Below are 17033 nucleotides of genomic sequence, written 5' to 3' on the forward strand. Positions count from 1 at the left end.
CCGCTCATTATTTTTAATAAACCACTCAGGCAAGCAGTTCTGCACATATCACTAGAAACAATTTACTATCACAACTATGCACTTTAATGTTCAGTTCGGATTTCAGATTTCCAGAAACCTTAACATTTTAGACTTTAAGATCAACTATATGTGAAATAAATGCAATGTTTGCATCTACTGAAAGCAACGATCATAAAAAGATTTACATTTAGGCAAATAAGGCAATCAGAAGGAAACTTTTGCAAGACATTCTATAAATATAAGAACTGTAAAAAGCTTTTATAACCCACCCAGTGCACTGCTTCAAGCAATAGAGAGCAGGTATCAATATCACAAATCTGGGCAATCTTTGAATGCCATTTTCTTTGATCTCGGAAAAAAACTATAAACCTAGGACCAGCAAGAACACTACATACTTGGAGAAAATGGAATGTAACAGGTACTTTTGTTACCTTTTAGTTTACCAATAAATTCCGCCAGTATGATGGATTATACAGTATATTTTCTTTAGTACCAAATCATTAATTCCCAAATTGTTTTAAAAGAATTGGCTCTGCTGAATGTTCACTGCAATTGTAAAATGTATGAAACTGAATGGACAGAGAATGCACCAAACATGCAAGAACCTACAGGGGTTATCCCATAAAAAAAAAAAAATACATTTCTAGTTAAAGGGTCTGCAGAGCAGGGAAATGAAGATGCACAGTGCATGCGTGTCCTCCTCTGTCCTCCTCTGCCTGCTGGTGAAGGTGGACACAGGATTCAGGACCCGGTAGAAAAACTAGGGGGCGCTAGTACGACCGACACCAGTGCAAACATGATTTTTAATGCATTTACAGTGTAAATCTACTTGATTTGACATTTCTTTAACTTTAAATCTAACATTTTTAGTAGGTTAGCCTCCTCAAAGTGTACCAACAGTTAATTTTTTTTTCGAAGAAAAATGCAGCATCACTTATTAGGAGCATTTTCCTGATATATTTACTAAGGCTACAATGGTCCACTGAAACATAGGTGCAGAAGCATTCAGCTGAGAACCCTGCACCTGCGGCTGTGATTGATGTGCCTTGTTAGGCTGAAGACGGGTCACATAGAATGTCTTTGTAAGCCACCTTCAGCCTATCCAGGAGCGCCAATCACAGCCAAAGATGCAAGGCACGATGCTGAATGCTTCTGCACCTTGTTTGAAATACGGTGGAGGTCACAGCACCCATACCCCCACCGATCAAAACTTCTAATATGTCTCTATGACTTCAAACGTTTTTTTTTTTGTTAAAAATACAGTTACATTTTAAGTATAACAGCATGCATCCGGATTTACAATACTACCCATCTCAATCTGCATACTATCCTGCAAAAACTATGAGGGCCTCAATGGGGTTACTCTAAGGTATTTTTTTATATGGTAAAATCAGTGGTGAACTGAGAGTTAAGTGGGCATAAAAGGTCATTGGCCCTTACCACCCACTATAGCCATGATACATTTTATTTAAGTTAATAAAATGCATTATCACATGCATTTTATCTTCTTTGTAGGCTTCACACTTGAACTTTAATGAATCCCCTCTGCCCAAATCGCATAATAGTCAGGCTGCTGCTGGTTGACATAGTTCATCCATAAGACCTATATTCAATATATGAATCAGTTTCTCTCTCATATATATATATATATATATATATATATATATATATATATATATATATATATATATATATATATATATATATATATATATATACACACACATATATATACACACACATATGTATACATACATATGTGTGTGTGTGTGTGTGTGTGTGTATGTTGAACGGCGTGCTGTTAGAGGGGAACTAGAGGTGAAAACATCTGATTGGTATAAAAGGGGTTTTCACACCACTAGCACTACACCAGGAGGACCCCGTCCACTCAGCAGGCAGGGAGAGGGAAAATATTGTATGATTTTTTTAAAAGATGCAGGAGGCTGGAAAAAGACACAAGATACACACATGTACAGATGTCAAAAAAGTTATTGTGATTTCTTTTGCAATGGTGGGTGAACTTTAGATTTCCTAGGAAAATCCAGTGTATTAAATAGTAAGAGCTTGAATAACTGTACTGGGTAAAAAGAAGTATACTTTATGATTAAAATTGGGCAATCTGTGCTGCTCAAATGAATCATTTCCAAGTACATTTCACTCATTTATATCTCACTGTGTGCTGATTTGTGACCAGATGACATTAAGTCTGATGGCAATTGTAGGAACAAGAACAATCCTTTTCTTTTGATTGATTTTATGACTATAGCTTAAAAAGCGACATTTTTCTCTTGAAAAGTAGCTAGCATTTAAAAAACAAACAAACAACCTTTAACTATATATTCAGTGTTCGATGGTGTATGGAGTAACAAAATAAATGAAATTAGTTAAGCCTTTGATCGGATATTCCGTAAACTCCCACAAAGGTAAAGCTAATGCCCAAATAGAGTATAACAGGGACCCAAACCTAGAGATAAATTCCTTTAGGGTCAATGCAACCGATGCGTATTACGTGCGGTTTTGCCACGCATATTTGAGTGCGCCAAAACCGCAGCGTAATACGGTACCAGCCTAGACAATGAGATTCCAGGTAGTCTCATGTCCACGCTGCAGTATTTTTCGGGATGTAAATTGACCCACGGTGCGTATTTTCGAAACCGCGGCATGTCACTTTATACCGCGATTCCGCTTGCAAATTCCATCCCTGTAGTTATACAGAAAAATGCAGCGAAACCTGCAGCATGAAAATGCTGCGATTTACGCAGCAAAGCGTAAATAACGCACTGAAAAATGCTTTAAAAAAAGCATCTTCAGGTGCATTTTTTTTTCTCGCAGTTTCCTGCGGTTTTGCTGCGTATTTTCCGCAGCAAGATACATAATGTGTGCATGTAGCCTTAAAGTGAATATTCACCCTTTAGCTAAGAGTCTAGCCTTGAATGTACATAGTCGTGTACATAGATTTCTCTTTATAAAGCTCCTCTATGTACAGGTGTAAACATACACATACAGTAGGTCAATGCAGTGAGGACTACAAAATCTCAGCTTAAAGAGGCTCTGTCACCACATTATAAGTGGCCTATATTGTACATGATGTGATCGGCGCTGTAATGTAGATAACAGCAGTGTTTTTTATTTAGAAAAACGATCATTTTTGACGGAGTTATGACCTATTTTAGCTTTATGCTAATGACTTTCTTAATGCGCAACTGGGCGTGTTTTACTTTTTGACCAAGTGGGCGTTGTGGAGAGAAGCGTATGACGCTTACCAATCAGCGTCATACACTTCTCTCCATTCATTTACACAGCACATAGTGATCTTACTGGATCACTATGTGCAGCCACATACACACACATTAACGTTACTGAAGTGTCCTGAGAGTTAATAGACATCACCTCCAGCCAGGACGTGATGTCTATTCAGAATCCTGACACTTCACTAACGTTTGTGTGTGATTTACAGGACAGCACATCGAGATCACGCTGGGCTGTCACACACAAACTTTAGCGAAGTGTCAGGATTCTGAATAGACATCACGTCCTGGCTGGAGGTGATGTCTATTCAAAATCTGCCTCAATTGTGAAAACCTTGCAAACAACTCCCAATATCTCAGTTTCATAGACCCCTATTAATATGACAGGGGAGTGGGAAAGATAATGGTTTCAATCAAGAACCATTTTTAGGCTTTGATAAGCACTAGGCTTCAAATTTGCTCCTGGGAATTCCAAGGTTAAAGAGTACTTGTCACCAATTCTGTCTGTTTTATTAAATAATTGCATTTCCCATTCTGGAGCGACAATTCTCAGAACTCTACGTTGTGCCGTTCCTCTGTAATTCCTCCTAAAAATTTATGAATAAATTGACAACTGGGTGTTACCAGTTGGACAATGTCCAATTAGTGCTGACAGAGAGAGACTATGTAGGGGCAGACCCCTTTTACAATGGGAAGGGTAACCCCTAGTTGTCAATTTATCCAAACATTTTTAGGAGGAAAAACAGTGAAATGGCACGAAGCAAAGTTCCAGTGGTGTAGCTATAGGGGTCGCAGCGGTTGCCCGCGACCCCCCGCACCACGTCTATTAAAAGTTGTAAAAGTTACTATAATAACTGGGGCCTATGTAATAAACTACATGGTTAACAGTTACTATAGTAGCAGTATACTTACCAGCCTCGTTCCCGAGCGCAGCGGAGGGCCTGACGTCATGAAGTCAAGACGCTGTGCGCCGCGCACAACGTCACGACGCTGGACGGCGCCAGGACCTCCGCTGTGCACGAAGCCAAAGAGAAGGGTAAGTATAAGATTACTGTCTGTTGGGGCCCTGTATCTAAGCCTACCACTTGTGTTACTAATGGTTTTTTTTGTGTTTGTGCTTTTTTTACAGGTTCGGTTGTTGGACTATGTCGGATTTGAGGACTACTTTGATGACGGCATTAAGATATTTGTTCAGGTCTATTATATACTAGACATCTAATCCTACTGAGTCTAAATATTGTTCCTATTTTAAATGTTGAGATAATTATTATTGAAAAATCACATCTATAGATGTTTGTAAAACTGGGGCACAGGTTGGAGGGCACCTAGGATACTGCTGTTCCAAATAGATATTTCTATGATTTTCTGCTACTTCTTAAATGTATACAATCAGGCGTGGTTGGGATACATTACATTTATCATGTAAATTGTTTTCCATAAATAGTTAGCAATATCTATTAGCTAAATTAGAGACAAACTGATTCATGGCTTTAGTTCTTATGAATCTGACATTACCATGCTGATATTTCTATCAATGTCCAATTAGTACATATGCTACAGAATTTAGTAACATTTATTAGAATTAATAACCACCCAGAGTTATAAAACTTCTAAATTAGACCATCAAGGAAAATATATTTTCTGACAAATTATATGGTAATATATAATTTCATTTTAATTTCTTACAGTAAGTATTAAAACAACTCTGCTGCATTCCTTGGCTTACAAAATGAAAAATGATATGGTAATACCATAATATAACTTAATAGGATCGCTCATTAAATAAAATGAGTTAAATTTAAAACATTAAACCTACTGAAATAAATTCCCAAACCATCAACTGGCTTCAAATTCTATGTTCAACATTAATAATGTTATAGTTAAATGGATAATTTGATTTTAGGGAACTTTAGTTTTAAATTGCAAATCTAAAAATCTGTCTTGTATTTTTCATAATTGCCGTGCTCTTACTGAACAAAAAAAATATTTAACTTTATTCATAGCATTTAGATGCAATAGCATGACTAAAACATGATGTGATGATGCTATGTGACTATATAGCACCCAATTCACATTCAATTCTGGTCTTACTTAAAGAGGCTCTGTCACCAGATTTTGCAACCCCTATCTGCTATTGCAGCAGATAGGCGCTGCAATGTAGATTACAGTAACGTTTTTATTTTTAAAAAAACGAGCATTTTTGGCCAAGTTATGACCATTTTTGTAGTTATGCAAATGAGGCTTGCAAAAGTCCAAGCGGGTGTGTTTAAAAGTAAAAGTCCAAGTGGGTGTGTATTATGTGCGTACATCGGGGCGTTTTTAATACTTTCACTAGCTGGGCGCTCTGAAGAGAAGTATCATCCACTTCTCTTCAGAACGCCCAGCTTCTGACAGTGCAGATCTGTGACGTCACTCACAGGTCCTGCATCGTGACGGCCACATCGGCACCAGAGGCTACAGTTGATTCTGCAGCAGCATCAGCGTTTGCAGGTAAGATCGACTTACCTGCAAACGCTGATGCTGCTGCAGAATCAACTGTAGCCTCTGGTGCCGATGTGGCCGTCACGATACAGGACCTGTGAGTGACGTCACAGTGTGATCTGGCAGAAGCTGGGCGTTGTGAAGAGAAGTGGATGATACTTCTCATCAGAATGCCCAGCTAGTGAAAGTATTAAAAACGCCCCGATGTACGCACATAATACACACCCACTTGGACTTTTACTTTTAAACACACCCACTTGGACTTTTGCAAGCCTCATTTGCATAACTACAAAAATGGTCATAACTTGGCCAAAAATGCTCGTTTTTTAAAAATAAAAACGTTACTGTAATCTACATTGCAGCGCCTATCTGCTGCAATAGCAGATAGGGGTTGCAAAATCTGGTGACAGAGCCTCTTTAAGAGCTCGAGTACAGACAAAGTGATTGTAAAGTTGACTTAAATAAACATAATTTAACTGCGCAGTCGTTGTGCTATTAATGATATACATTGGGGTATATTAATTCAGATTAGTGGGCAGTTTCACATTTTTAGAGTAGCATGTCTTGTATTTACCAAAGGGTGTGCACTTTTTGGGGAATATGCTGCACATTACTAACACCAGGTTGTCCCTGGCATTTTACACTGCTATTTCTCTGTTTAGAAAAATGCTCCAAGACTTGGAACTGGAAAGTCATGCCCCCTCTTGACATAGAATAAGTCGTTTGTGTCTGCAAAAGTTACAAGGGACCACAAATATTTTTTTCTGTTAATGCGATCATGCCAGAAAATTAAAGAAATGTTAAATCACCACTATTGAGTCCAAATTATTGCGGCTCCTTTGAGCAGTATAATCTGACCAAAGAAATTCGTGCACCTCTGCTTTTGAGAATTGAAATCTATAATAATACAAATTTGTAATAATTCTAATTTAAAGAACATTTATAAATTACTGGAAATCAGAAATTATACCATACTGCTCCCAACAGGAACTGTTAGGCCGCATGCCCACTTCTGTTTTTTTCTTCAGGGTGCTATCGTTTTTTTTTATGGATAGCACATTGACACATTCATTTCTATGGGGCCACGCACACATCCATTGTTTTAACGGAACTGTGTGGCCGTTCCGTAAGAAATAGGACAGGTCCTACTCCTGTCCATTTTTGACGGAACAGTCTCGGCCATTTCATTCGTTTGGTCCGTTGAAACAACGGATTGCACACAGAAACCATCCGCGTGAGGTCCGTGTTTCACGGATCCGTCATTAGCGGCCGTACAATGGCCAACGGATGTGTGCATGAGGCCTTAGTCTTCAAATCTCCTGTATAGCACATTAAATGGGGTTTCCTTTAACCACTGCATAATGAAAAGTTATGTAAATTTCTATTATACTATTTTTCAATTTCTCACCATTTGCACATCTCTTCTTGCAGTCAGTGATTTAAAATATACTTGTTAACATCCAGAAACTGAACATTTGTACAGACCTAACAATTCTCACATCTAAGTGTTTTCTATAATTTTTATCACTCTAAATTAAATATCTCTGTGAGCTAAACAGCCTGAACACAAGACACAGTGAGAGAGAGAGAGAGGGAGAGAGAGCTCCGATACACTTAACCTTGCACTGCATCATACCCAAGAAGACTGGAGGCTGTTATCTCTGCCAAAGGTGCTTCAACTAAGTACTGCGTAAAGGGTCTGAATACTTATGTCAATGCAATATTTTAGTTTTTCCTTTTCAATAAATGATCAAAGATTACTAACATTCTGTTTCACTTTGTCATTATGGGGTATTGAGTGCAGAATGATGGGGAAAAACATGAAAATTTTTTTTTATTTTAGCACAATGCCTCAACATAATAAAATGTGAAAAAAAAGTGAAAGGGTCTGAAGACTTTCCGAATGCATTGTACATTATACCTGAAAACTCCTTTAATGATCTTCTCAATTCTCATTGGGTTATTGTTGAGTAAGGGTCTATTCAGACTGCATTTGCAGTGTTCATCACAGGTATACATTGGGATGACTTCCATGTTAAAAAAAATGTATACTGTGCGGTATACGTTTTTTTTGCGTGATGCGTCTGTATGAAATAGCGCAGCAAATTACCATACAGTTGAAAAAAGATATATACTACTATATACCAGCCTGACGGGGGCCAAAATGAACTCTTTTTTCCTCTGTCATGTAATTGGGGACCTTTGGATGCATTCGGCATATGGACCAGGATTTTTTCCAGCACATATGCCAAGCCGACACTGCAAATTGCGAACTCAGCCTAAGAGGGTCTTTTCTGAGCCTATAAACAGTGAAATATTAGGCTGGATTTTATCACAGTGTGGCTTCGCATGAAAAAGAAAAGTGTTTTATTCTGAAACCATGTAGTGAGAAACTTACAAAAAAAAAAAACATGTTAAGGAAATTTAATAATGTGGAAAAATAATATATTGCTTAAAAAAAAAAAGCTAGAACAAATGCAGACAACAAAACAACAAAAATGAACTGCTGTGCAATGACACTTACTCCTTGTTTGTGTATACATATATACTGTATATAGTTGGTAGCAACAGTTGGATACAGCTTTCATCTGGGAATAATACAATGGCATCTGAGCAAAGTGTCTTGCAGTCACAGATAAACACAGAATTTAAAGCAGGGACACAAATCAATATTGATGTGTGAAAAACATGAAGGCAACTGATGCAGTCAGTTAAATGAAAGTTGTCATCTGGCACCTTAAATTCAACAGCAAATGCTTCAGTGAAATGTGAAATATAAAGTGAAGGATATCTGTCACCAAAGTCCATATTGTTAGGGCACCATTCAGATGACCTCACAAACAGGGATTGGTGGTTCAGCTACATCTACTAAACAGCCCCCATCCATTCTTGGGATAGGATGGGGCAAGATTTGGCAATTGATATGCTAGGAAGAGAATCCCAGCACTCTCAAACAATCAGATGCATCAAGGTGGTTTCACATGGCAACACCTTCCATTCCACCTGCAAAGACTTTCAGAATCATTGACTAACATTTGTTTGTTTAGGGCATCTTACGGATGCCCTAATATCGCCGTCTCTGTTAGGTAAAGGATGTCCTCTAAATTGAAAAATAAATCTGTAGAGCATGCATTCATTTTTTATATATTGCAAGTAAACACAAAGACACATATACAGTAGTTTATTTTATTTTAAAAAATGGAATAGAGGAGATTTATTAAAAAGTTTAAAAAATAAGAAAAGAAAACTGATGAAGGAGTTGTCGTTAACAACCAACAACTAAACTAAACAAACAATTAGAGTCTGGTGGGCAATTTTCCTTTCAGTGATACTTGCCACAAACATTCCCCTTCCCTGCTGTGTGATCACAGTCCCATCACAGAAAACGGCATTGTGACACATTCTACACATTCTCCATCTCGCCCTTCTGTGTGAGATTGTTGTCGGCTATGCTCAGGCAGCCGTCTTCTACCTACCCCCTATCACCACTCTAGGTTGTAATGGCTAGGATGAAATGTTTCCTAAATCCTCCGAGCTGCTCAGATGATTCTTCTCAGTCACTGTAGCCTGCTGTGTGACATCTGAGAGCGAATGCAGCTGTAGGATAAATCACTAGAGAGAACAGTCCGTGTCCTGAGAAGTCTTCTACTGAACCTGACTACATTGGAGACTGTTTGTTGTCAGAATCTAATAGTTACCTACAAAATTATTTACACTAGCAGCAAACACACCCAGGAAAGAAACAGGACTAAGGAGGCAAAATAGGTAATTAATATATATAACAATGGGGCATATTCATAGCTATTGGCCCCAGTTTGCCTAAAGGTGAGCTTGCTCTTTAAATCTGCAAAAGATACAATATTCACCCAATGTATCTCTGTCTTTCTTTAAATTAGCAAAGTTATATTTTATTTTCTGATAAAATAGGTTATATTCCTGAGATTTTAATTATACCCGGTTTATGAAACAATATTCACATGATGCTCAAATTAGTTTTACAAGAACAATACATTATACTAATATAAATGACATTCACCCCTGTTCTGTTCATATGCCTTTAACAAGCTTTGCAGAATAATAAGAATAGACAGCCTCATCTTTTATCATCTATTTTCTCATCACAGTGTTTAGAGTCATTGCTATTCTGAGGATCACATAAGGTAAATATTAACTTTTTACTTAGTTATATGATGCATCCAGCTAGTGTAATTTCCAAGCACATAAAAAAACATGAAATAAGACAACACACTATAATAGATTCAATAACGTATGAGATGTGCAGTACTCACATGGCACTGTTCGGAGGTAGAGGTTGTCTCGTATGATTTGCTGTAGTTCATGATCTACTGAACCTTTTTGAAACCGTAAATTGAGGTAGCGTCGAAGGTCTTTGTCAACAATGCCTCCTGTAAATTGAGTACATAAAGTAATCAAGACAATGATATCAAAATAAACATTTGAGCTACAGCTATGAACAGCCCTGCCTATGAGCAATAAGAAAATTGTAATTTTGACTTTTTTAGGCTTTTTATATTTGGCATATTGTAGTAGGCAGATATAAACATGTATATATACTGTGCATGTGGCTGATTTTATACATCCAGGTGTATTGTGAATTATAGTAAATGGCATTTAAATCACTGGAAATCATACAATTTTAACATTTCATATTGCTGGCACAATCAATATCCAAAATTTTGGTAAATAAAAAACTGCTTGCCTCTATGAGGCCATCTATGTAAGTCCTATATTAACAGCAAAAGTTGGACTAAAAGGGGTAACTAATGGAATAATCAGTAATGCTCTATAACTCCTTTAGGACCGAGTCTATTTTGGCCTTCAGGACCATAGGATTTTTTTTGGGTTTTTGAGTCGTCACATTCCAAGAGCCATAACTTTTTAATTTTTCTGTTGACTTAGCTGTATGAGGGCTTGTTTCTTGCATATGAGTTGTATTTTTCAATGCCACAATTTTGGGTTGCTTATAACTTATTGAATAACTTTTGGTAACTCACACTGTTTGGCCCTCAGGTGCCATGACAACCCATGGATGACCCGCGATGTAATCACAGGAAGCCACTCCCTCTGTCTAACCTAGATGCAGCACTCAGAATTGCCTGCGGCAAGGGGTTAAAAAGCCAGGAGAGGCGGTAACTCAAGTCCCGGCCATTGCAGCTGGATGTCAGCTGTAGACTACGCCCATTTGCAGGAATGTACCGCTAAAATGGACGTAAAGTTACGTCCAAATGTGTTCCCATTAAAACCAATTGATTTTAATGGGAACAGTGTATTGTTTCATATCTATTGCCTGGAAACTAAACACATTCTGCTGGATTCCCCCACATATTACAGCTGATTGCTAAGGGTCTCTGCATCAGGACACCCTGTGATCAGCTTAACATTGGGTGACTATTTTAACAAGAAGGTATCTCCAAAGTGGACAATCCCTTTAGTGATGAAAGAGCCTCTTATGTAAAATGCAAGGATCGGTTCACACAGTTTTTTGGCACTGATTTGGACGCGGATATCCATGTCGGAATTAGCGCCAAAAATCGGTCAAAATCTCCCCGCATTGATTTTTCCCATATGGCTTTTGGCGCCTCACAGGAAGAAAAAAAAGCGGCATGTCCTTTCTTGCAGCGGTTTCCGCTTCTGACCTCCAATTGAAATCAATGGGAGCCAGAAAAAACCTGCGGTGCTCGATTCTGAACATTTTTAGCTGCGTTTTTGCCCGTAGTCCTTGCATTAGCTTTAATAGCCACTGATGAAAAAGGCACAGAAAAAACGCGGAAAAATTCCTTAATGAATTCTGAGGCACATTTTTCTTCTGCCTGCAAAAAAACTCTGTGCGAACAGGGCCTAAACCTTCACATAGTGTAATATACACAAGCTCATAAAGGCCTACATTATTTGTAAACTATTCTATTTTACAATGAGGGTCACGTTTTGAGCTTTTGTTACCACAATAACACACATGAGAGACTTCATTTGGCGCAAAAAGATTTTAATGGCAATTTTAAGATTTCAAAGATAAAAGCAGCTATTTAGAATGCAGAGCTTGACACGTTACATATACAGACGTTTTGGAAGTTGCTTTTTTCACAGTTTGATGTTATGATATTTGAACATAAGTAAGTTCTTCAAAAAAAAGGTAATTTTTACTACTAAATTTAGACATAGCAAATGCAGGTGGGTGGCTGTATACCAGGGCTGACAACTAAAGGACACAATTGAGTTTTAGAAAGCTCTAATGGATGCATGTGACGTAGGTAAGAACTTGAAGAACAGGTAACAACCTATTTCTATTTTCTAAATGTTGAAAATACTTATTTGTTTCAACAATTATTATTTTATTCACAAAGGCATGTGGCGGGATAATTCGGCATAGCCTGAGCTATGCGGCTTGGGACCAGCTACCATCTTGTAAGGGCTTTATATGCCATTTTCCTAGTGATAACGTTAATGGAGCCATAAGAAACCAAAGTCCATATGGAATGCCAGTCAGCTTCATCAATGGTTGTATCTAGGTCCTGATGCCATTTGTTAATATATGCATGTGGTGAAGTCGTAGGGTGAAACTATACCAATTTATAAAGATGAAAGGGTAAATAATACTTTTTTTTTTTTTTATAAAGCTATTGTCAACAATAACAGATTATTTATATTGTGTCCAAAATAAGCTTCATACTTTATGGCTTCAGTCTTATTCTACTGTTTCTCATTTTTAACAGTTCATTGAGGCCAGCATTAACGTGGTTGTGCCTATGAAAACTTCCTGGACATAACCATAATCTAAATACTAAGAGTTCCATGCAATGTATATGTCATGTATAGCACCAGTTGTGGTGGGATGTGGAGAGAGTGATTGCAGCCTGTGGCTACCTCTCCAGTAGGAAAACGGTGATTGGACACCCCATTCTTGAGATTGGTGGCAGACTAATGGTCAGACCCCTACCAATCTGACATATATGGCATATGTTCTTGATCAGGCCTACTACTTGTTTATCAGGCCTACTATAGTGATATTATTTTGACATATATGGAATATCCTATCAATGTGCCATAAACATTTCTAATAGGAAGAAGCCTTTAAAAATATAAATTAAGATTATTATGCAATAGTATCTTCCAGCAGGGAACATCACCAGTGATTCTGCCACTTCAGTCGTCTAATTTGTCATGACTATAAATGTTCCATCAGCATACATGGAGGGACAACAGGAGAAGCAAGATATGCATGAGACTGTCAGCAAGGTATCGGAGGGGAATTGAGTAGTGATGCATTGATGTTTTCTCTATGACATTTCTTGCTAATAGTTTAAAGGGTATGTGCATCTTTGCAACCAGTTGTTTAATTGCTGTAATGCATCTGTAATAAAAAATAAGGCAACTTTGCTTTAGAATTATCCTACCGTTATGTGTCTGCCTACAGCTCTATGCAGAAAAGAAAAATAATTAACATTTTTCGATGAGCAATCTACTTAATAGTCATTAGGACACTAAGTAGCTACTTGTTGATTTTTTATTAAAAATATTGGTAGTAAAAATAGCTCATTATGTATTAACAACAGAAATAACGAGACAATTCTTTAATTAACCTTTGTTACAATATGGAAACTGCTAAAGTATAACAATGCTGTATACATCATATAGGCGCTGGGTAATTAAATGAACATTCATTTTTGTTAAAGAGGCTCTGTCACCAGTTTATAACTGCCCTATATCCTACCTAATCTAATAGGCGCTTTAACCCCTTAGTGACCACCAATACGCCTTTTTACGTTGGTCACTAAGTGGCCTTAGGCTAGGCTGAAGCCTTTTCACGTTCGCCTAGTCTAAATCCTGCACGGGTCTCCCGTGCAGGCTGGAGCCGGGGCTCAGCTGTCTGATGACAGCAGAGCTCCTGCTGCAACGCCCGCGATCGAAGTTTACTTCGATCGCGGCCGTTTAACCCGTTAAATGCCGCCGTCAATAGCGACCGCGGCATTTAACTTTGTTTACAGAGGGAGTGAGCTCCCTCTGTCACCCATCGGCGGCCCGCGAATGCAATCGCGGGTCTCCGATGGGGTGTCATGGCAGCCGGGGGCTTGATAAAAGCCCCCAGGTCTGCCCTGGACATATGCCTGTTAGGACGCGCCGGAGGCACGTCCTAACAGATTTCCTGTCAGATTTACACTGACAGGCAATAATGCTCTGGTATACGAAGTATACCAGAGCATTATATCAGCGATCTGAAGATCGCACAGTAAAGTCCCCTAGTGGGACTAGTGAAATAAATAATAAATGTGAAATAAAGATTAATAATAAAAATTACAGTAAAAAAATAAATATTTTTTTTTTCCATAAAAAGTGGTTTTATTTAGTAAAAGTGTAAAAAATAAATAAAAGTACACATATATGGTATCGCCGCGACCGTAATGACTCCATTAATAAAGTTAATATGTAATTTAAATCGCAAGGTGAACACCGTAAAAAAAAACGCAAAAACAATGCAATTTTTTTCCGTTGCCCCCCAAAAAAGTAATAATAAAAATGAATCAGTAAGTCCCATGCACCCCAAAACAGTACCAATCAAAACTACGTCTCGTCCCGCAGAAACCAAGCCCAAAAAATCACTACATTGATGGAAAAATAAAAAAGTTACGGCTCTTGGAAAGCAACGATGCAAAAACAAATAATTTTAGTTCAAAAGTGTTTTTATTGTGCAAAAGTCGTAAGGCTGGGTTCACACGTGGCGGAATTTCACTTAAATTCCGCTGCGGACACTCCGCAGCGTTAATCCGCAGCGGAGCCGTTTGTCCATTGACTTACACTTTAATTTAGCAGTGTTCGTTTAGACGAGGCGTAAAATTCCGCTGCGGAGCATAGGCTGCGGAGCGGAATTTGGTGTCCGCAGCATGCTCTGTCTGTTCGGAGCAGTGGCGGACTCATGGCAGAATTTCTCCATTGACTTCAATGGAGATTCTAATTTCCGCAATGAAGTCCGCAGCTGTCATGCACATGTTATGTGTGCTGCGGATCCGTCTTGCTTTTTTAACTTGACATTTCTTCATTCTGGCTGGACCTATGTATTTCTAGGTCTACAGCCAGACTGAGGAAGTCAATGGGGCTCCCGTAATGACGGGAGCGTTGCTAGGAGACGTCAGTAAATAGTCACTGTCCAGGGTGCTGAAAGAGTTAAGCGATCGGCAGTAACTGTTTCTGCACCCGGGACAGTGACTACCGATCCCAATATACATGTATCTGTAAAAAAAAATGAAGTTCATACTTACCGAGAACTCCCTGCTTCTGTCTCCAGTCCAGCCTCCCAGGATGACGTTTCAGTCTAAGTGACGGCTGCAGCCAATCACAGGCTAATAACAGGCTGCAGCGGTCACATGGACTGCCGCGTCATCCAGGGAGATCGGGCTGGATGCCGAAGGAGGGACGCGTCACCAAGACAACGGGCGGTAAGTATGAATTTCTTTGACTTTCACAAGGGAAAGTGCTGTCCCTTCTCTCTATCCTGCACTGATAGGGAGAAGGGAAGTACTTTTACCGCAGTCCGCAGCAGCTAGTCCGCATCAATTTACTGCACATTTTGTGCAGATCCGCAGCAGAATCTGCAACGCAGATTCTGTGCGGCATTGATGCGGACAGTTGCGGAGGAAATCCGCCACGTGTGGTCATGCCCTAAAACATAAAAAACCTCTACATATGTGGTATCGCCGTAATCGTACCGACCCATAGAATAAAGGTAACATGTTATTTACGTCGCATAGTGAACGGCGTCAATTTAAAACGCATAGAACAATGGCGGAATTTCAGTTTTTTTTTATAATCCCCCCAAAAAGTTAATAAACGTTAATAAAACAATTATATGTACCCAAAAATGGTGCTATTAAAAAGTACAACTAATCCCGCAAAAAACAAGTCCTCATACAGCTATGTAGACGAAAAAATAAAAAAGTTTGAGCTCTTTGAATGCGACTATAGAAAAACGAATAAAATAGCTTGGTCATTAGGGCCTAAAATGGGCTGGTCACTAAGGGGTTAATGTAGATAACAGTTGTTTTTAAAAAACAAATAACGTTTATTTTTGACCACGTTTTGAACATTTTTAGTTTTATGCTAATTGGTTTTACTTTTCAACATGTGGGCGTTGTGAAGAAAAGTGTGTGACGCTGACCAATCAGTGTCATACACTTCCCTTCATTCATGCCCAGCTTGTTTCACAGCACAGCCCGATCTCGCGAGATCACGCTGTGACGGGTCTTCCTCCTACAGGTCCTTCACCGGAGCAACGGATTAGTCAACAGACATCGCCTCCAGCCGTGCCAGGATGTTTATCCGAATCTGCAGCGGTTGGAGGCGATGTCTGTTCAGTCTTCCATGGCTTCGGTGAATCAGCTATAGGTACCAGAAAAGGTAGGGCAAAAAAAAAAATCTATGTGCACATCCAAAAGATATATCAAAGCAGTTCCAACATTTTATTGATACCAAATACACACAGAAAAGTTAAAAGCGTTGTATACAAAGGTACAAACAGTGATTCACAATAAGATACACCGTAAAGTGTGAATAAAAACCCATGATGAATAAGCCCTGCCAGACTGTGACAGAAACCCTAATAAGGATCCCAATTCAATACATATAATAATTCCTAAAGATGAAATAGGACCATAAGAAATGTGACATACAATGCAATAAAGCACATACCTAGAACATCATAAGAATCAGTCAATAGGTCTAAGCCCAGCAGGGGGGCACACAGAAAAAAAAAATCCAGCCCACCGCATATCGCTAGACCAAGTCTAGCTTCCTCAGGAGTATAGGTTGGACTAGTATGGTGTTCTTGCTGTCCAATCAGCGTCATACAGCTTCTCTCCTTTCCCTGCACAGCGTGATCTCTGCTTAAATGAAGAGCTCACGCTGTGTTTTCACTTCTGGCTGCAGCTCCTTCCAGGGTCCATTGATGAGCGCTGAGACGATGTGTTGAAGGAGCTGTTGTAGCTTCCAGACACATACGTTTAACGGAGGCCTGTGATGGATATCATACAGTGGCATACGTCACTCATAGGTGCCCATATTAAAAAGCGATATGGAAAAGCGTAGTGTATTGCACTATTCCATCCTTCAGAAAAAGGTATACTAACATATACCAGCCCGATGGTATACGTCGGGCTGGTATACGACTGTACATCAGTAGGTTTACAAACATACACGCTTAACGTAGGGCATAAATGTGATGTGCACAGGGCCTTAGACATATATTATATTGAACCATAAAGTAGAACTATCTAC

At 38.9% G+C, this 17033-nt stretch overlaps 1 protein-coding gene across 1 annotated transcript in view; it reads right to left on the reverse strand.

Moving 5' to 3' along the window:
* MAGI2 (membrane associated guanylate kinase, WW and PDZ domain containing 2) overlaps positions 1-17033 on the reverse strand; it is a 967915-nt gene that overhangs the window by 778488 nt on the left and 172394 nt on the right. Inside the window, exon 2 of the mRNA XM_075857349.1 lies at positions 10040-10156. Coding sequence (XP_075713464.1) covers positions 10040-10156 — 117 coding nt within the window. The remainder of the gene's footprint in view (positions 1-10039; positions 10157-17033) is intronic.

Source organism: Rhinoderma darwinii, chromosome 3 (genome assembly GCF_050947455.1).
Source record: "Rhinoderma darwinii isolate aRhiDar2 chromosome 3, aRhiDar2.hap1, whole genome shotgun sequence".
NCBI classification, from domain to species: Eukaryota; Metazoa; Chordata; class Amphibia; order Anura; family Rhinodermatidae; genus Rhinoderma; species Rhinoderma darwinii.